The sequence below is a fragment of the Pseudophryne corroboree genome, chromosome 4 (genome assembly GCF_028390025.1).
Source record: "Pseudophryne corroboree isolate aPseCor3 chromosome 4, aPseCor3.hap2, whole genome shotgun sequence".
In the NCBI taxonomy this organism is placed as follows: domain Eukaryota; kingdom Metazoa; phylum Chordata; class Amphibia; order Anura; family Myobatrachidae; genus Pseudophryne; species Pseudophryne corroboree.
Window position 1 is genome coordinate 720,304,084 of NC_086447.1, and position 22,269 is coordinate 720,326,352.

General features: G+C 50.1%; 1 protein-coding gene across 5 annotated transcripts in view; it reads left to right on the plus strand.

The window, feature by feature from the left end:
• RIOX1 (ribosomal oxygenase 1) overlaps positions 1-22,269 on the plus strand; it is a 121,134-nt gene that overhangs the window by 7,186 nt on the left and 91,679 nt on the right. For all 5 annotated transcript variants that reach the window (XM_063918033.1, XM_063918030.1, XM_063918032.1 and 2 more), the window contains exons 3-5: positions 14,449-14,594; positions 17,971-18,070; positions 18,586-18,699. In XM_063918033.1, the coding sequence (XP_063774103.1) occupies positions 14,449-14,594; positions 17,971-18,070; positions 18,586-18,699 (360 nt within the window). The remainder of the gene's footprint in view (positions 1-14,448; positions 14,595-17,970; positions 18,071-18,585; positions 18,700-22,269) is intronic.

A 22,269-nucleotide genomic window follows, 5' to 3' on the forward strand; every position in this document is an offset into this window, starting at 1 on the left:
GAGGTCATACCTACCCTGGTCAAAGCCAGGAAGGAGGTGACCGCACAACGTCATCACCACATGTGGTAAAAATATGTTGCGTGGGTGAGGCCAGGAAGGCTCCACGACGGAAATTCAACTAGGTCGATTTCTACACTTCCTGAAAACAGGAGTGTTTTGGGCCTCAAATTGGGGTTCATTAACATTTAAATTTCGGCCCTGTAGATTTTCTTCCAGAAAGAATTGACTTCAGTTCCTGAAGTCCAGATTGTAAAGGGTGTATTGCATATACAGCTTTTTTGTGCCTCTAGGGGCACCGTGAGTTTTCAACATAGTGTTGGGATTTCTTAAAATCATATTGGTTTGAACAGCTCAAATCTGTGGATTTGAAATATCTCACATGGAAAGTGACCATGCTGTTGACCAATATCTCACATGGGAAGTGACCATGTGTTAGCCCTGGCCTCGGCCAGGCGATTGTCAGAATGGGCGGCTTTGTCTTACAAAAGCCCATATTAAAATTTTCCATTTGAACAGGGCAGAACTGGGACTCGTCTCCAGTTTCTTCCTAAAGGGGTGTCAGCGTTTTCACCTGAAACAACCTGTTGTGGTGCCTGCGGCTACTAGGGACTTGGAGGACTCCAAGTTACTAGACGTTGTCAGGGCCCTAAAAATATATATATATATATATATATATATAGTTAGGACGGCTGGAGTCAGAAAGTCTGACTTGCTGTTTATATTGTATGCACCCAACAAGCTGGGTGCTCCTGCTTCTAAGCAGTCTATTGCACGCTGGATTTGTAGTACAATTCAGCTTGCACATTCTGTGGCAGGCCTGCCACAGCCGAAATATGTAGATGCCCATTCCACAAGGAAGGGGGCTCATCCTGGGCGGCTGCCCGAGGAGTCTCGGCATTACAACTTTGCCGAGCAGCTACGTGGTCAGGGGAGAACACGTTTGTAAAATTTTACAAATTTGATACTCTGGCTAAGGAGGACCTGGAGTTCTCTCATTCGGTGCTGCAGAGTCATCCGCACTCTCCCGCCCGTTTGGGAGCTTTGGTATAATCCCCATGGTCCTGACGGAGTCCCCAGCATCCACTAGGACGTTAGAGAAAATAAGAATTTACTTACCGATAATTCTATTTCTCGTAGTCCGTAGTGGATGCTGGGCGCCCATCCCAAGTGCGGATTGTCTGCAATGCTTGTACATAGTTATTGTTACAAAAATCGGGTTATTACTATTGTTGTGAGCCATCTTTTCAGAGGCTACTTCATTTTGTTATCATACTGTTAACTGGGTTCAGATCACAAGTTGTACGGTGTGATTGGTGTGGCTGGTATGAGTCTTACCCGGGATTCAAGATCCTTCCTTATTGTGTACGCTCGTCCGGGCACAGTACCTAACTGAGGCTTGGAGGAGGGTCATGGGGGGAGGAGCCAGTACACACCATGTGACCTAAAAGCTTTTTTAGATGTGCCCTGTCTCCTGCGGAGCCCGCTATTCCCCATGGTCCTGACGGAGTCCCAGCATCCACTACGGACTACGAGAAATAGAATTATCGGTAAGTAAATTCTTATTTTCTGCCACATGGGACATGTACTAAGCAGTGATAAAAGTGGAGAAGTGAGCCAGTGAAGAAGTTGCCTATAGAAACCAATCAGCTGCCCTGTATACTTTATATTATGCAAATTATAAATGTTACGTCAATGCTGATTGGTTGCCATGGGCAACTTCTTCACTGTCTCACTTCTCCACTTTTATCACTGCTTAGTACATGTACTGAAGTTTAGTTTGTTTTCTCTTACATCCTAGAGGATGCTGGGGACTCCGTAAGGACCATGGGGTATAGACGGGCTCCGCAGGAGACATGGGCACTATAAAGAACTTTAGAATGGGTGTGCACTAGCTCCTCCCTCTATGCCCCTCCTCCAGACCTCAGTTAGATCCTGTGCCCAGAGGAGACTGGGTGCACTAAAGGGGAGCTCTCCTGAGTTTCTCTGAAAAATACTTTTTGGTAGATTTTTTATTTTCAGGGAGCACTGCTGGCAACAGGCACCCTGCATCGTGGGACTGAGGGGAGAGAAGCAGACCTACTTAAGTGATAGGCTCTGCTTCTTAGGCTACTGGACACCATTAGCTCCAGAGGGTCGGAACGCAGGTCTCACCCTCGCCGTTCGGCCCGGAGCCGCGCCGCCGTCCTCCTCACAGAGCCGGAAGATAGAAGCCGGGTGAGTATAAGAAGAAAGAAGACTTCAAAGGCGGCAGAAGACTTCTAATCTTCACTGAGAGTAACGCTGCGCGCCATTGCTCCCACACATACACAGCGGGCACTGTAAGGGCGCAGGGGGGGTGCCCTGGGCAGCAATAATAAGCCTCAAGGGACACTGGCTGATATATATATATATATATATATATATATATATATGTATGTATATATATATATATATATATATATACATACTGCGGAGGCAGTATATTCATAAACCCCCGCCAGTTTTGATAATTTGAGCGGGACCGAAGCCTGCCGCTGAGGGGGCGGAGCTTGATCCTCCAGCACTAACCAGCGCCATTTTCTCCACAGCACAATGCAGAGAAGCTGGCTCCCCGGACTCTCGCCTGCTGAACACGGTTACAGAGGGCAAAAAAGAGGGGGGGGCACATTTAATTGGCGCAGTGAGTAATATATATATATATATATATATATATATATAAGTGCTGTCCTAACTGGGATTTTATTCCAGGGTCTAGTGGCGCTGGGTGTGTGCTGGCATACTCTCTCTCTGTGTCTCCAAAGGGCCTTATTGGGGAACTCTCTCCATATAGTTATTTCCCTGAGTGTGTGGGGGTGTTGGTACGTGTGTGTTGACATGTCTGAAGCGGAAGGCTCATCTAAGGAGGAGGTGGAGCAGATGATTGTGGTGTCTCCGTCGGCAACGCCGACACCTGATTGGATGGATATGTTAAATGTTTTAAATGCAAATGTGTCTTTATTACATAAGAGATTGGACAAAGCAGAGTCCAGGGATAGAAAAGGGAGTCAATCCATGTCTTTGACTGTGTCATAGGGCCCTTCAGGGTCTCAGAAACGTCCCCTGTCCCAAGTAGCAGACACTGATACCGACACGGATTCTGACTCCAGTGTCGACTACGATGATGCGAGGTTACACCCAAGGGTGGCCAAAAGTATTCATTATATGATTATTGCAATAAAGGATGTTTTACATATCACAGATGACCCATCTGTCCCTGACAAGAGGGTATGCATGTTTAAGGAAAAGAAACCTGAGGTAACCTTTCCCCCATCCCATGAGCTGAATGCGTTATTTGAAAAAGCTTGGGAAACTCCAGACAAGAAACTGCAGATTCCCAAGAGAATTTTTATGGCGTATCCTTTCCCTGCGCAGGACAGGTCACGGTGGGAATCCTCACCCAGGGTGGACAAGGCTTTAACGCGCTTGTCCAAAAAGGTGGCGCTGCCGTCTCCAGATACGGCAGCCCTCGGGGATCCTGCTGATCGCAGACAGGATACTACCTTAAAATTAATTTATACACATACGGGTGCCTTGCTCAAACCGGCAATAGCATCGGCTTGGGTTTGTAGCGCTGTAGCAGCGTGGACAGATACCTTGTCAGCTGACATTGATACCCTGGATAGGGATACCATTTTATTGACCTTAGGTCACATTAAAGACGCAGTCTTGTATATGAGAGACGCTCAGAGAGACGTTGGGCTGCTAGGTTCGAGAGCCAACGCCATGGCAATTTCTGCTAGGCGAGCCCTGTGGACCCGCCAATGGACGGGTGATGCCGACTCAAAGAGGCATATGGAAGTTTTGCCTTACAAAGGTGAGGACTTATTTGGGGAAGGTCTCGCGGACCTGGTTTCCACAGCTACCGCGGGTAAATCTACTTTTTTACCTTATGTTTCCCCACAGCAAAAGAAAACGCCACAATATCAGATGCAGTCCTTTCGGTCGCATAAGTCCTGAAGAGGTCGGGGCTCTTCCTTCCTCGCCAGAGGTAAGGGTAGAGGGAAAAGAATGCCTGCTACGGCTAGTTCCCAGGAGCAGAAGTCCTCCCCGGCTTCTACTAAATCCACCGCATGATGCTGGGGCTCCACTGAGGGAGTCCGCTCAGGTTGGGGCACGTCTTCGACTCTTCAGCCACGTCTGGGTTCAGTCAGATGTGGATCCTTGGGCAATGGAAATTGTATCCCAAGGTTACAAGCTGGAATTCGAAGACGTGCCTCCTCGCCGGTTTTTCAAATCGGCCATACCAGCTTCTTCCCCAGAAAGGGAGATAGTGTTAGCTGCAATTCAAAAACTGTGTCAACAACAAGTGGTTGTCGAGGTTCCCCTACTTCAACAGGGGAAGGGGTACTATTCAACCCTGTTTGGGGTCCAGAAACCGGATGGCTCGGTCAGACCCATTCTAAATATAAAATCCCTAAACCTGTACTTGAAAAAGTTCAAATTCAAGATGGAATCGCTCCGGGCAGTTATCTCCAGCCTGGAAGGGGGGGATTTTATGGTGTCACTAGACATAAACGATGCATACCTTCATGTCCCCATATATCACCTTCATCAGGCGTACCTGAGATTCGCTGTACAGGACTGTCATTACCAGTTTCAGACGTTGCTTTTTGGGCTTTCCACAGCCCCGAGGGTTTTCACCAAGGTAATAGCGGAAATGATGGTGCTCCTGCGCCGGCAGGGAGTCACAATTATCCTGTACTTGGACGATCTCCTGATAAAAGCAAGATCGAGAGAACAGTTGCTGAAAAGCGTGTCGCTCTCCCTGAGAGTGCTACAGCAACATGGCTGGATTCTCAATCTACCAAAGTCACAGTTGGTTCCAACGACTCGGCTATCTTTCTTAGGCATGATTCTGGACACGGGACAAAAGAGGGTTTTTCTCCCAATGGAGAAAGCCCAGGAACTCCAGAACATGGTCAGAGACCTGTTGAAACCGAAAAGAGTGTCAGTCCATCAATGCACTCGAGTACTGGGGAAAATGGTGGCGTCCTACGAGGCCATCCCCTTCGGCAGGTTTCATGCGAGGACTTTTCAGTGGGACCTTCTGGACAAGTGGTCCGGGTCCCATCTTCACATTCATCAGAAAATAAGCCTGTCCCCCAGGGCAAGGGTGTCTCTCCTGTGGTGGCTGCAGAGTGCTCACCTTCTAGAAGGTCGCAGGTTCGGCATTCAGGACTGGGTTCTGGTGACCACGAACGCGAGCCTCCGAGGATTGGGAGCAGTCGCACAAGGAAGAAACTTTCAGGGACTATGGTCAAGCCAGGAGGCTTGTCTACACATCAACGTACTGGAATTGAGGGCCATATACAACGGCCTGCGTCAAGCGGAGAATCTTCTTCGCGACCTACCGGTTCTGATTCAGTCAGACAACGTCACAGCCGTGGCTCATGTAAACCGCCAAGGCGGAACAAGGAGCAGAGTGGCAATGGCGGAAGCCACCAGGATTCTTCGCTGGGCGGAAAATCATGTAAGCGCTTTGACAGCAGTCTTCATTCCGGGAGTGGACAACTGGGAAGCAGACTTCCTCAGCAGACACGATCTCCATCCAGGAGAGTGGGGACTTCATCAAGAAGTTTTTGCAGAGATAACAAGTCATTGGGGACTTCCTCAAATAGACATGATGGCGTCACGCCTCAACAAGAAGCTTCGGAGATATTGAGAATCATAAGACGAAAAAGAGTGCGGACAATACTCATTGTACCAGATTGGCCTCGGAGGGCCTGGTATTCAGATCTTCAGGAAATGCTCACAGAAGATCCGTGGCCTCTTCCTCTCAGAGAGGCATAGGTGTGCGCAGGGGGGGGTGCCTGGTGCGCACAGGCACCCCCTAATATCTGACCCCCCGATCTCACATGCCTGATGCAGCGATCGCCGAGCAGGCTGATTACTGTCCCCTCTGCGTTGCACCCTGTGAGGATTGCATTACTGACCGGATGTCTGGGTTAATCAAGGGTGCCACTTCCACCGGCTTTCAAACTCCCAGCTCCACCTCCATGTACAAAAACAGCGTGATGTGATGTGATTACGTCATGCTGCTCGCACGCCCACCCGTCACACCCGCCACATGCCCACCTCTCTCCTTCTATGCTATGCCAACGCCAGCCACTGATGAGGATCAGCATGCAGCCAGCGTTCCTCTTAGGAAGACAAATTCAATACTGGCAGGCGGTCGGCAGCAGCATTGACACGTCACTCGTTTTTCCAGCAGCAGCAGTACTAGTCTGCGAATGTCAGTGTCAGTGTGCGACTGTCAGTATCAGTGAGTGGCTGCAGCTTGCAGGGGAAAGAGAGGGGCAGCCAGACCAGGCTGAGGAGGAGCAGTGTAATTGCAGTGAGTGCCATCAGGGGTGTTTGTTTGGTGCACACCACAACATCTGACAATGTATCTGCTTTATTAGGATTGGTACAAGGGTGGATATTTTATATTGCGTTGACCGTCAATAGATGGTGCTAAACACGCCCAAAAGGCGGTGCTAGACACATTTCTCCGACGGTGCACCCCCTAATGAAATGTGCTGCGCACGCCTATGCAGAGAGGACCTGTTGCAACAGGGGCCCTGCGTGTTCCAAGACTTACCGCGGTTATGTTTGACGGCATGGCGGTTGAACACCGAATCCTAGCTGGAAAAGGCATTCCGGAAGAAGTCATCCCTACGCTGATAAAGGCTAGGAAGGAGGTGACGGCGAAGCATTATCACCGTATCTGGAGAAAGTATGTATCTTGGTGTGAGGCCAAGAATGCTCCTACGGAAGATTTCCATCTGGGCCGTTTTCTCCACTTTCTGCAGACAGGAGTGGATATGGGCCTAAAATTAGGCTCCATTAAGGTACAGATTTCGGCCCTATCAATTTTCTTTCAGAAGGAATTGGCTTCTCTCCCGGAAGTCCAGACTTTTGTAAAGGGAGTGCTGCACATACAGCCTCCTTTTGTGCCTCCAGTAGCACCATGGGATCTTAACGTGGTGTTACAGTTCCTAAAATCTCACTGGTTTGAACCTCTTCAAACGGTGGAATTAAAATTTCTCACTTGGAAGGTGGTCATGTTGTTAGCCTTGGCATCTGCAAGGCGGGTGTCCGAATTGGCGGCTTTGTCTCACAAAAGCCTTTATCTGATTTTCCATGTGGATAGAGCAGAATTAAGGACTCGTCCTCAATTTTTGCCTAAGGTGGTTTCATCGTTTCATATGAACCAACCTATTGTGGTACCTGTGGCTACGGGGGACTTGGAGGATTCCATGTCCCTTAATGAAGTCAGGGCCTTAAAAATTGATGTAGCCAGGACGGCTCGGGTTAGGAAAACAGAGGCTCTGTTTGTCCTGTATGCAGCCAACAAGGTTGGCGCTCCTGCTTCTAAGCAGACTATTGCTCGCTGGATCTGTAACACGATTCAGCGGGCTCATTCTACGGCTGGATTGCCGTTACCAAATTCGGTAAAGGCCCATTCCACTAGGAAGGTGGGCTCTTCTTGGGCGGCTGCCCGAGGCATCTCGGAATTACAGCTTTGCCGAGCGGCGACTTGGTCGGGTTCAAACACTTTTGCAAAATTCTACAAGTTTGATACCCTGGCTGATGAGGACCTCATGTTTGCTCAATCGGTGCTGCAGAGTCATCCGCACTCTCCCGCCCTGTCTGGAGCTTTGGTATAATACCCATGGTCCTTACGAAGTCCCCAGCATCCTCCTAGGACGTAGGAGAAAATAAGATTTTAAAACTACCGGTAAATCTTTTTCTCCTAGTCCGTAGAGGATGCTGGGCGCCCGTCCCAGTGCGGACTAAATTCTGCAAGACTTGTATATAGTTTTTGCTTACATAAGGGTTATGTTACAGTTTTGATCAGTCTCGGGCTGATGCTGTTTTGATTTATACTGTTAACTGGTTCGTATATTCCATGTTATACGGTGTGGGCTGGTATGAATCTTGCCCTTATATTAACAAAAATCCTTTCCTCGTACTGTCCGTCTCCTCTGGGCATAGTTTCTCTAACTGAGGTCTGGAGGAGGGGCATAGAGGGAGGAGCCAGTGCACACCCATTCTAAAGTTCTTTATAGTGCCCATGTCTCCTGCGGAGCCCGTCTATACCCCATGGTCCTTACGGAGTCCCCAGCATCCTCTACGGACTAGGAGAAAAAGATTTACCGGTAGGTTTTAAATCTTATTTTTTTTTAAACAAAGGGGGTTAAGAAAAAAGTATTTAAGTGTAAATAATAAAAACCCCAAACAAGCGCATAGAGAGGCTGGCAGCGCCTGTTGAAGGGAGGGCTGGCAGTGTGGTGATGAGCAAGGGTCAGAAGTAGTCACTGTCTATGATGGGGGTTGTCACAGGCTGTCACAGTGTCTGGTGATAGGGGAGGGTCACATGCTGTCACAGGGTCTGGTGATAGAGGTTGTCACATTGTCTAGTGATGGGGGAGTGTCACAGGCTGTCACAGTGTCTTATGATGGGGGAGGGTCACAGGCTGTCATAGTGTCTGGTGATGGGGGAGGGTTACAGGCTGTCACAGTGTCTGGTGATGGGGGAGGGTTACACGTTGTCACAGTGTCTGGTGATGGGGGAGGGTCACAGGCTGTCACAGTGTCTGGTGATGGGGGAGGATCACAGCGTGTCACAGTGGTGATGGGGGTGGGTCACAGTGTCTGGTGATGGGGGGTTGTCACATTGGTAATGGGGGAGAGTCCCAGGCTGTCACAGTGTCTGGTGTTGGGGGAGGATCACAGGGTGTCACAGTGTCTGCTGATGGGGGAGGACCACAGGCTGTCACAGTGTCTGGTGATGAGGGAGATTATCAGGGTGTCACAGTGTCTTGTAATGGAGGTTGTCACATTGTCTGGTGATGGGGCAGGATCACAGGCTGTCACAGTGTCTGGTGATGGGGGAGGGTCACAAGGTACCACAGTGTCTGGTGATGGGAAAGGGTCACAGGCTGTCACATTGCCTGGTGATGGGCCAGGATCACAGGCTGTCACAGAGTCTGATGGGGGAGGATCACAGGGTGTCACTGTCTGGTGATGGGAGAGGGTCACAGGCTGTCAGTGTCTGGTGATGGGTAAAGGTCACAGTCACAGTGTCAGGTGATGGGGCAGGGTCACAGGGTGTCACAGTGTCTTGTGATGGAGGTTGTCACATTGGTGATGCGGGAGGATCACAGGCTGTCACAGTGTCTGGTGATGCGGGAGGATCACAGGCTGTCACAGTGTCTGGTGATGGGGCAGGATCACAGGCTGTCACAGAGTCTGATGGGGGAGGATCACAAGGTGTCAGTGTCTGGTGTTGGGGGGGGGGTCACGGGTTGTCACATTGTCTGGTGATTAGGGAGGATCACAGGCTGTCACAATGTCTGGTAATGGGGGAGAGTCACAGGCTGTCAGTGTCTGGTGATGGGTAAAGGTCACAGTGTCAGGTGATGGGGCAGGGTATCAGGGTGTCATAGTGTCTTGTGATGGAGGTTGTCACAGTGTCTTGTAGTGGAGGTTGTCACCGTGTGTGGTGATGGGGGAGTGTCACAGGGTGTCACAGTGTCTGGGGGTAGGGGTTGTCACATTGGTGATGTGGGAGTGTCACAGTGTCTGGTGTTGGCGGAGGGTCACAGGGTGTCACAGTGTCTGGTGATGCGGGAGGGTCACAGGCTGTCACAGTGCCTGGTGATGGGGCAGGATCACAGGCTGTCACAAAGTCTGATGGGGGAGGACCACAGGGTGTCACTGTCTGGTGATGGGAGATGATCACAGGCTGTCACAGTGTCTGGTAATGGGGGAGAGTCACAGGGTGTCACAGTGTCTGCTGATGGGAGAGGGTCACAGTGTCTGGTGTTGGGGGAGGGTCACAGTGTGTCACAGTGTCTGCTGATGGGGGAGGGTCACAGGGTGTCACAGTGTCTGCTGATGGGAGAGGGTCACAGGGTGTCACAGTGTCTGGTGATGTGGGAGGGTCACAGTGTCTGGTGTTGGGGGAGGGTCACACGGTGTCACAGTGTCTGGTGTTGGGGGAGGGTCACAAGGTGTCACAGTGTCTGGTGATGTGGGGAGGGTCACAGGCTTTCACAGTGTCTGTTGTTGGGGGAGGGTCACAGGCTGTCACAGTGTCTGGTGTTGGGGGTGGGTCACAGGGTGTCACAGTGTCTGGTGATGCGGGTGGGTCACAGTATCTGGTGATGGGGGGGATGTCACATTGTCTGGTGATTCGGGAGGATTACAGGCTGTCACAGTGTCTGGTAATGGGGGAGAGTCACATGCTATCACAGTGTCTGGTGTTGGTGGAGGATCACAGGCTGTCACAGTGTCTGGTGTTGGGGGTGGGTCACAGTGTCTGGTGATGCGGGTGGGTCACAGTATCTGGTGATGGGGGGGATGTCACATTGTCTGGTGATTCGGGAGGATTACAGGCTGTCACAGTGTCTGGTAATGGGGGAGAGTCACAGGCTATCACAGTGTCTGGTGTTGGTGGAGGATCACAGGCTGTCAGTGTCTGGTGTTGGGGGAGGGTCACAGGGTGTCACAGTGTCTGGTGATGCGGGAGGGTCACAGTGTCTGGTGTTGGGGGAGGGTCACGGGTTCTCACATTGTCTGGTGATGCGGGTGGATCACAGGCTGTCACATTGTCTGGTGATGCGGGAGGATCACAGGCTGTCACAGTGTCTGGTCATGGGGGAGAGTCACAGGCTGTCACAGTGTCTGGTGTTGGGGGAGGGTCACAGGCTGTCACAGTGTCTGGTGTTGGGGGAGGGTCACAGGCTGTCACAGTGTCTGGTGTTGGGGGAGGGTCACAGGCTGTCACGGTGTCTGGTGTTGGGGGAGGATCACAGGCTGTCACAATGTCTGGTGATGGGAGTGGGTCACAGGCTGTCAGTGTCTGGTGATGTGTAAAGGTCACAGTGTCTGGTGATGGGGCAGGGTATAAGGGGGTCGCAATGTCTTGTGATGGAGGTTGTCACAGTGTCTGGTGAAGGGGGTTGTCACATTGTCTGGTGATGCGGGAGGATCACAGGCTGGCAGTGTCTGGTGATGGGGGAGGGTCACAGGGTGTCACAGTGTCTGGTGATGCGGGAGGGTCACAGTGTCTGGTGTTGGGGGAGGGTCACAAGGTGTCACAGTGGTGATGGGGAAGGGTCATAGGGTGTCACAGAGTCTGGTGATGGGGGAGGGTCATAGGGTGTCACAGAGTCTGGTGATGGGGGTTGTCACAGGGTGTCACAGTGTCTGGTGATGCGGGTGGGTCACAGTGTCTGGTGATGCGGGAGGATCACAGGCTGTCACAGTGTCTGGTGATGGGGGAGGGTCACAGGCTGTCACAATGTTTGGTGATAGGGGTGGGTCACAGGCTTTCACAGTGTCTGGTGATAGGCAGGACTGCCAAGAGAACTCATGGGCCCCGGTACAAAAACTTCCTGGGACCCCCACCACCCCTGGAGAGGGTGTGACCACAGCAAGCTGGGGGCATGGCCACACCTCTTTGGGGGCATGTCTAGCACATGAGAATCACCAACTCTCAGCAGCATGTCCCTGGCTGGGCCAAGGTACTTTTCAGGGGGCGTGGTGCAATCAAAGGAGGTGTGGCTGTGCACCCCTAAAAAAAAAATACAGAAAAAATTGTATTTTAAGCACCTCCCTGGCCACACTGCAGCCCAGCACACACCAGCATGTGCTGGGCTGGGGAGAAGAGCTGCAGCTGCTGCTGTCAGGTAAGGGGGGGACCTGGGCCCCTCCATCAGACCTGGGTCCAGGTAATTTGTACCAGTGTCTGGTGATGGGGTTTGTCATAGTTTCTGGTGATGCGGGAGGATCACAGGCTGTCACAGTGTCTGGTGATGGGGGAGGGTCCCAGTGTCTGGTGATGGGTGCTGTCACATTGTCTGGTGATGCGGAGGGTCACAGGCTGTCACATTGTCTGGTGATGCAGGAGGGTCACAGCGTCTGGTGGTGGGTGCTGTCATATTGTCTGGTGATGCGGAGGGTCACAGCGTCTGGTGATGGGTGCTGTCACATTGTCTGGTGATGCGGGAGGGTCCCAGTGTCTGGTGATGGGTGCTGTCACATTGTCTGGTGATGCGGGAGGGTCACAGCGTCTGGTGATGGGTGCTGTCACATTGTCTGGTGATGCGGGAGGGTCACAGCGTCTGGTGCTGTCACATTGTCTGGTGATGCGGAGGGTCACAGGCTGTCAGTGTCTGGTGATGTGTAAAGGTCACAGTGTCTGGTGATGGGGCAGGGTATAAGGGGGTCGCAGTGTCTGGTGAAGGGGGTTGTCACATTGTCTGGTGATGCGGGAGGATCACAGGCTGGCAGTGTCTGGTGATGGGGGAGGGTCACAGGGTGTCACAGTGTCTGGTGATGCGGGAGGGTCACAGTGTCTGGTGTTGGGGGAGGGTCACAAGGTGTCACAGTGGTGATGGGGAAGGGTCATAGGGTGTCAGAGTCTGGTGATGGGGGTTGTCACAGGATGTCACAGTGTCTGGTGATGCGGGTGGGTCACAGTGTCTGGTGATGCGGGAGGATCACAGGCTGTCACAGTGTCTGGTGATGGGGGAGGGTCACAGGCTGTCACAATGTTTGGTGATAGGGGTGGGTCACAGGCTTTCACAGTGTCTGGTGATAGGCAGGACTGCCAAGAGAACTCATGGGCCCCGGTACAAAAACTTCCTGGGACCCCCACCACCCCTGGAGAGGGTGTGACCACAGCAAGCTGGGGGCATGGCCACACCTCTTTGGGGGCATGTCTAGCACATGAGAATCACCAACTCTCAGCAGCATGTCCCTGGCTGGGCCCAGGTACTTTTCAGGGGGCGTGGTGCAATCAAAGGAGGTGTGGCTGTGCACCCCTAAAAAAAAAAATACAGAAAAAATTGTATTTTAAGCACCTCCCTGGCCACACTGCAGCCCAGCACACAGCAGCATGTGCTGGGCTGGGGAGAAGAGCTGCAGCTGCTGCTGTCAGGTAAGGGGGGGACCTGGGCCCTCACTGGGCCCCTCCATCAGACCTGGGTCCAGGTAATTTGTACCAGTGTCTGGTGATGGGGGTTGTCATAGTTTCTGGTGATGCGGGAGGATCACAGGCTGTCACAGTGTCTGGTGATGGGGGAGGGTCCCAGTGTCTGGTGATGGGTGCTGTCACATTGTCTGGTGATGCGGGAGGGTCACAGCGTCTGGTGATGGGTGCTGTCACATTGTCTGGTGATGCGGAGGGTCACAGCGTCTGGTGATGGGTGCTGTCACATTGTCTGGTGATGCGGGAGGGTCACAGCGTCTGGTGGTGGGTGCTGTCACATTGTCTGGTGATGCAGAGGGTCACAGCGTCTGGTGATGGGTGCTGTCACATTGTCTGGTGATGGGGGAGGGTCCCAGTGTCTGGTGATGGGTGCTGTCACATTGTCTTGTGATGCGGGAGGGTCACAGCGTCTGGTGATGGGTGCTGTCACATTGTCTGGTGATGCGGAGGGTCACAGCGTCTGGTGATGGGTGCTGTCACATTGTCTGGTGATGGGGGAGGGTCCCAGTGTCTGGTGATGGGTGCTGTCACATTGTCTTGTGATGCGGGAGGGTCACAGCGTCTGGTGATGAGTGCTGTCACATTGTCTGGTGATGGGGAGGGTCACAGCGTCTGGTGATGGGTGCTGTCACATTGTCTGGTGATGGGGGAGGGTCCCAGTGTCTGGTGATGGGTGCTGTCACATTGTCTGGTGATGGGGGAGGGTCCCAGTGTCTGATGATGGGTGCTGTCACATTGTCTGGTGATGCGGAGGGTCACAGCGTCTGGTGATGGGTGCTGTCACATTGTCTGGTGATGGGGGAGGGTCCCAGTGTCTGGTGATGGGTGCTGTCACATTGTCTGGTGATGGGTGCGGTCACATTGTCTGGTGATGCGGGATGGTCACAGGTTTTCAGTGTCCAGTGATGGGGAGGTTACATTCTGTCACAGTTTATGATGAGTTTTGTCACATAATGAGAACTCCCTCTCACTATTTTGAGGGGTGTAGTATGGTATGCTGGCGGTCGGGCTCCCGGCGACCAGCATACCGGCGCCGGGAGCCCGACCACCGGCATACCGACAGTGTGACAAGCGCAAATGAGCCCCTTGCGGGATCGCTGCGCTCACCACGCTGTGGGCACGGTGGCGCGCTACGCGCGCCACGCTGTTTTATTCTCCCTCCAGGGGGGTCGTGGACCCCCACGAGGGAGAATAAGTGTCGGTATGCCGGCTGACGGGATTCCGGCGCCGGGATCCCGACAGCCGGCATACTGAAGACCACCCATTTTGAGTAATTGTATTGAACAGGTGAGAATTTCATGCATTCATCCTATAAAAGTTATATTTTATTCTTTGGGAGTAAATAGGCAGTTTGCTCCCAGCCCACATTGCTAAAGCATTATAAGTGTTCTGTATTTATGGCGCCATATAAATAAAAGATAATAATAATAATTTGTGCATTGATCTAGGGTTTGGAGAGAAACAGCAAACAACATGTGGGGCCGTCTCTACGCTCTGTGCTGCAGGAACTGGGAAAGGTGCAGAACAGTAAGGATCGAGCTACAGCCCTGTTTGAGTGGTTTATTTCTCCTATTACATCAGCTGAATTCTTCAGGTAGGTCTCCCTTTCTGCAGTCTCCTGTGTGTATATGGTGGATGTGAGGGCTCCCCCTAATGAAGGAATGCATCTTTAGGTACAAATAAAATACATTTTTAATAAATGTATGCTCAATGGAATGTTAGAGATTTGCTTATTTTTGTTTGTTTTTGTTTAATAAAGCATCAGGACGTACATTATTGTACATGCGACAAGCACTGCGGCTTAACACTGCTTTCTTGGGTGCACCAAAATGTGTATAAGGATTTTACAGCAGTAGGTGGCCACTCCCCAGGCACTAGGTATTTATTACATGTAAAGTGGTTTTTACACACCACTCTCCAATTTGTGTACATCGCTGAGAATGGACTTGTCCTCTTGCAGTCAGGTTTTATGTATAATCATTTATGAAGAGACTTTGTTTCATTTCATACCGTAACTGTAATAGATGTACATATCATAGAGATATACATCTTGGCAGGCTGCGTACTTTGTTTCACTTACTATCCAGTGAGTTTGCTGCGCACAATTCCTTAATATTTTTATGTCTGCTGTTAGATTCACCATGCAGGGCTGTATTAACAATAGGGCGGGTGAAGTTGCAACTTCAGGTCCCCCCATAGAAATAGGCCCACTAGATTCACTGCAGACAGGGTTGACAGGACAAAAATATTTTTTTCCTGTCACCACAAGCGCCCGTCAAAGCCTAGCACCTTTACCTACAGCCAATTCAAAGCTTCACCCATCCAGCTGGGTGCCCGAAGCCCCAACCCCATCGATGCAGACCCCCACCTAATCGCTCTGGCCTCCCGATGCTCTACCTGTACATCACTGTTACCCTAAGCTCCGCCCATCCTCCTGAGTGCTCTAAGCTCTGCCCCTCAATCGCCCATTTACATTGCCTGAAAGCCAACGGAGTAGCATAGTGCAGTGGAAATGAACTGCCACACGGTACGTTTTTCTTATTAGTTTGTTCAAGGACTGGCAACCTCCCTGGGACTCTGCAGTTTAATTTGTTCATGCAGTTTGGGCAATGAGGATGTTCCTGTGTTCTGTGGCAGTTTAAGGAATTGGTAAAGGATTGGTGAGTATAGGGCTGTACTTTTTGTTTTGACATGTATTGTGGTTATGTTTATGTATAGTGAATGGTTTTATCTGTATACTTCTACCTAGTGGGGTGTGGGCAATCTTAAGGTGTTGTTTTGGAGATATTAGGGAGAGAGAGAGAGAAGAGTACAGCCCGTAATAGCACACCCACTAAGCGCATACCATCATAAAGTCGCGACTTAAGGGGTGGGTAGGTGGTATCTCAGGCACAAGGTACGTACGGGAGACGCTCCGACCAACTCTATGTGTCCCTCAGATCCTTGCGATAGTGCAGGAGCCGGGAGGTGAAATAGTCAATGTAGTGGTGAGCAGGGTGGATTCCCCTCAGGGCATCCTGTCCTGTGTGATGGCACCAGCAGCACCGCCCTCCTTACGACCCTGGAAGGGTGTAATGAAATTTTGTGTTAAATGATCCTCGTGTGATCAAAGAAGCAGCACAACATGGTGGTTTCAAAATTGATTTATTGTTGCTAATCAGATGTGGAAAATATGGTATATACTGATGCAAGTAACAAATTGTATATATATTTATCTATATATACACTAGGCGTATTGTATGTATAAAATCTTAATGGAAAAAAGGTAACACTCGTTATTTTGTTATAGCTCCACTACACAATGGTTGAAGCTAGGTGCTAGCTATATCCTCTGTAGAACTAGACAGACCCCACGACACATGCCATGCTCCCTATGCAGACCACACCCACATAGCACTGCTCATGCCCTTTCATCACTAGCCACACTCCCTGCAGCAGCACAAAATAGACCCTAAATAAATACCTGCTCCAGACCCATTTGGGCCTTCATCTGGCACTGCCTGTAATGACAGTGGTTTTACTGACAGCGTCACAGGGGTGGTCTCACCTGCAGGGTGCTGGTTTTTCTAGTCGAGCGTTTCCCTTAAATATGAAGTTGCTGCCTGCTGCAGGGAGCATGCTGCTGCCACTTCTCTATTGCTGCCTCTGGCATGGTCATGTAGTCTGGTCATATAGGTGGGCTGCTCGGCTGCTTACTGTTGAACCAAATGTGCCACCTTCCTCCCTCTCATCCCAGCCCTATGTGCCCTTTTTTGCTCCTCTCTCCCCTCCTTGCTGACAGAGAGACTGGCCTAGGGCTGGCTGGTTGGTATAACTGGGATGGTGCCTCTCCACTGCAGCGGACACCAAACAGCAAGGTTCATGCAGACTGAGATGGTCTCAATGAGAGCGGTTAGAAGAGGAGGAGCCTCTGCTGCCAGGTAGGACCACTAGGGTCTGCATCTAAGAGTGCCGAAAGAAGCTTCGATGGGTGGTGTCGCCAGAGGCCAGCCTCTGCTATGGCCAGGTGCCTCGTGCTGACCCACTGTATGCTGCACAAGGGCCCTGATCACTCAATCGCCCTGATCACTTCACCTGACCAACCCCCCCCCCCCCCCCCTCTGTATACACCACTGCATTTTATAATAAGGTCAATCAATATATTTATATTATCTGCCTGTGTGGGCATTTGCTGGTACATCTAAGAACATTGTTCTGACTGCTCAGTAACATAAAATAATATTCTGGGGACATCTGAGTGCCAGTAAACATGTTCATCATTAGGGGAAAGCGGCTGATATAAGTGAAGACCTAGTTATTCTGAAGGTCTTCTCATTAGGTATTATTCATAACAGAGGTGGAAATGGAACACCGTACAAAGATCAGCCATTACTGTGCATGCTGTGCAGCTGCTATTCTGTTTCAGGTACCTGTTATTCAGTGTACTAATATGCTAATTCTGATTCTCACGATCGTATAGGCAGATTACATTATAGGATACATATAGGAGGGTGATCAAACAGTTATCATTTTATATATATATATATATATATATATATATATATATATATATATATATATATATATACTGCGCCCAAGCATCACCTTTTGTATTATGCGCAGGTATTCGGAACAAATGGTTCAGCAGTTGCTGGTCCAAGTAGTCATTGTGTTTTATGTAAACTACAAACATCCTAACTGGTGCCAAGACTAAAACCACATTCATCGCAACACAAATAAACCGGGCAAGTGGTGATGGTCCAAATCTATTGTATTTTGAATGGTGACTGCAGCAGTGGATGCCATCTCCATTGAAAATGCAAGAGTACCATAGTTACATCTAAAAGCTTGAATTCAATATATTCAATCCTAACAAAGGAGTACCTGGCACCATGACAGCATCTTGTGACTAGCTTCAAGCCTTCTCCATGTAACCAAAGACAGTCGCGACCTAGATGAGAGATCACTGTGGTATCCCTCCTTCCTTGCAGGAATATGTGGGAGAGAAAGCCTGCTCTGATTAGACGGCACAACACCAAATATTATGATGGATTCTTTTCCACTGCAGAGTTTGACCGGATTCTCAGAGAAGTGAGTGGCAGGATTAGATGGTAATACTAAGTTATGGATGTGTACTGTGGATTGGTAAGCTTTTGCTATGTGGAAAGTAAAAATTCTTGATTAAAATATACTGTAGGTTCTGTATATTGTACTTTTGTGTGATCACATTTTGATGGTCTAGCTAACGGGTTGGGTACAAAATCCCAGTCAAGATCCTAACAGTCAGAATACGTGACAGTGGGATCATGGTGAGGATTATTATCTCCTAACCGCCCCCTCCAGCAGCCTAACCCTAACCGTGTCCCCCACCCCCTTAACCTAACCTTTTCCTCCCCCCTTCCCCCCCCCCCCCCCATCCCCATCCCCTTAGCCTAACCCTATTCCCAAAGTCAGTATTTACCTTCGGGACCTGTTGGGATTATGACCTTCGGGATCCCAACTGTCTGGATCCGGACCGCAACCCATTGACAGACTTACAAATATACTGTATGTAATTCTGGCATCTGCATAATTATTCTATTTTCTCATATTTGTTTCAAATCTAGGATAATGTACAGTTTGGCATTAACTTGGATGTCACAAGTTATACTGATGGAGTACGAGAGACCCATAACCCTCCTGGCCGAGCCCTGCCCATGGTTGTGTGGGACTACTACAATGTAAGCAAGATCTGATTACTGATTTGATGTCTATGTATTGCTGCTAAAGATGGTTAAACCTGTGGGAGGTGATGTTCTAGTTAGAGATGTGCACTTGAAATTTTTCGGGTTTTGTGTTTTGGCAAAACCTCACCGAATTTTTTTTGTCGGATTCGGGTGTGTTTTGGATTCGGGTGTTTTTTTTAAAAAACACTAAAAAACAGCTTAAATCATAGAATTTGGGGGTCATTTTGATCCCAAAGTATTATTAACCTCAAAAACCATAATTTCCACTCATTTTCAGTCTATTCTGAATACCTCACACCTCACAATATTATTTTTAGTCCTAAAATTTGCACCGAGGTCGCTGGATGACTAAGCTAAGCGACCCTAGTGGCCGACACAAACACCGTGCCCATCTAGGAGTGGCACTGCAGTGTCACGCAGGATGGCCCTTCCAAAAAACCCTCCCCAAACAGCACATGACGCAAAGAAAAAAAGAGGCGCAATGAGGTAGCTGTGTGAGTAAGATAAGCGACCCTAGTGGCCGACACAAACACCGGGCCCATCTAGGAGTGGCACTGCAGTGTCACGCAGGATGGCCCTTCCAAAAAACCCTCCCCAAACAGCACATGACGCAAAGAAAAAAAGAGGCGCAATGAGGTAGCTGTGTGAGTAAGATAAGCGACCCTAGTGGCCGACACAAACACCGGGCCCATCTAGGAGTGGCACTGCAGTGTCACGCAGGATGGCCCTTCCAAAAAACCCTCCCCAAACAGCACATGACGCAAAGAAAAAAAGAGGCGCAATGAGGTAGCTGTGTGAGTAAGATAAGCGACCCTAGTGGCCGACACAAACACCGGGCCCATCTAGGAGTGGCACTGCAGTGTCACGCAGGATGGCCCTTCCAAAAAACCCTCCCCAAACAGCACATGACGCAAAGAAAAAAAGAGGCGCAATGAGGTAGCTGTGTGAGTAAGATAAGCGACCCTAGTGGCCGACACAAACACCGGGCCCATCTAGGAGTGGCACTGCAGTGTCACGCAGGATGGCCCTTCCAAAAAACCCTCCCCAAACAGCACATGACGCAAAGAAAAAAAGAGGCGCAATGAGGTAGCTGTGTGAGTAAGATAAGTGACCCTAGTGGCCGACACAAACACCGGGCCCATCTAGGAGTGGCACTGCAGTGTCACGCAGGATGGCCCTTCCAAAAAACATTCCACAAACAGCACATGACGCAAAGAAAAATTAAAGAAAAAAGAGGTGCAAGATGGAATTGTCCTTGGGCCCTCCCACCCACCCTTATGTTGTATAAACAGGACATGCACACTTTAACCAACCCATCATTTCAGTGACAGGGTCTGCCACACGACTGTGACTGAAATGACGGGTTGGTTTGGACCCCCACCAAAAAAGAAGCAATTAATCTCTCCTTGCACAAACTGGCTCTACAGAGGCAAGATGTCCACCTCATCATCATCCTCCGATATATCACCGTGTACATCCCCCTCCTCACAGATTATCAATTCGTCCCCACTGGAATCCACCATCTCAGCTCCCTGTGTACTTTGTGGAGGCAATTGCTGCTGGTCAATGTCTCCAAGGAGGAATTGATTATAATTCATTTTAATGAACATCATCTTCTCCACATTTTCTGGATGTAACCTCGTACGCCGATTGCTGACAAGGTGAGCGGCGGCACTAAACACTCTTTCGGAGTACACACTTGTGGGAGGGCAACTTAGGTAGAATAAAGCCAGTTTGTGCAAGGGCCTCCAAATTGCCTCTTTTTCCTGCCAGTATAAGTACGGACTGTGTGACGTGCCTACTTGGATGCGGTCACTCATATAATCCTCCACCATTCTTTCAATGGTGAGAGAATCATATGCAGTGACAGTAGACGACATGTCCGTAACCGTTGTCAGGTCCTTCAGTCCGGACCAGATGTCAGCATCAGCAGTCGCTCCAGACTGCCCTGCATCACCGCCAGCGGGTGGGCTCGGAATTCTGAGCCTTTTCCTCGCACCCCCAGTTGCGGGAGAATGTGAAGGAGGAGATGTTGACAGGTCGCGTTCCGCTTGACTTGACAATTTTGTCACCAGCAGGTCTTTGAACCCCAGCAGACTTGTGTCTGCCGGAAAGAGAGATCCAAGGTAGGCTTTAAATCTAGGATCGAGCATGGTGGCCAAAATGTAGTGCTCTGATTTCAACAGATTGACCACCTGTGAATCCTTGTTAAGCGAATTAAGGGCTCCATCCACAAGTCCCACATGCCTAGCGGAATCGCTTTGTGTTAGCTCCTCCTTCAATGTCTCCAGCTTCTTCTGCAAAAGCCTGATGAGGGGAATGACCTGACTCAGGCTGGCAGTGTCTGAACTGACTTCACGTGTGGCAAGTTCAAAGGGCAGCAGAACCTTGCACAACGTTGAAATCATTCTCCACTGCGCTTGAGACAGGTGCATTCCACCTCCTATATCGTGCTGAATTGTATAGGCTTGAATGGCCTTTTGCTGCTCCTCCAACCTCTGAAGCATATATAGGGTTGAATTCCACCTCGTTACCACTTCTTGCTTCAGATGATGGCAGGGCAGGTTCAGTAGTTTTTGGTGGTGCTCCAGTCTTCTGTACGTGGTGCCTGTACGCCGAAAGTGTCCCGCAATTCTTCTGGCCACCGACAGCATCTCTTGCACGCCCCTGTCGTTTTTTAAAAAATTCTGCACCACCAAATTCAAGGTATGTGCAAAACATGGGACGTGCTGGAATTTGCCCATATTTAATGCACACACAATATTGCTGGCGTTGTCCGATGCCACAAATCCACAGGAGAGTCCAATTGGGGTAAGCCATTCCGCGATGATCTTCCTCAGTTGCCGTAAGAGGTTTTCAGCTGTGTGCGTATTCTGGAAACCGGTGATACAAAGCGTAGTCTGCCTAGGAAAGAGTTGGCGTTTGCGAGATGCTGCTACTGGTGCCGCCGCTGCTGTTCTTGCGGCGGGAGTCCATACATCTACCCAGTGGGCTGTCACAGTCATATAGTCCTGACCCTGCCCTGCTCCACTTGTCCACATGTCCGTGGTTAAGTGGACATTGGGTACAACTGCATTTTTTAGGACACTGGTGAGTCTTTTTCTGACGTCCGTGTACATTCTCGGTATCGCCTGCCTAGAGAAGTGGAACCTAGATGGTATTTGGTAACGGGGGCACACTGCCTCAATAAATTGTCTAGTTCCCTGTGAACTAACGGCGGATACCGGACGCACGTCTAACACCAACATAGTTGTCAAGGCCTCAGTTATCCGCTTTGCAGCAGGATGACTGCTGTGATATTTCATCTTCCTCGCAAAGGACTGTTGGACAGTCAATTGCTTACTGGAAGTAGTACAAGTGGGCTTACGACTTCCCCTCTGGGATGACGATCGACTCCCAGCAGCAACAACAGCAGCGCCAGCAGCAGTAGGCATTACACTCAAGGATGCATCGGAGGAATCCCAGGCAGGAGAGGACTCGTCAGAATTGCCAGTGACATGGCCTGCAGGACTATTGGCATTCCTGGGTAAGGAGGAAATTGACACTGAGGGAGTTGGTGGGGTG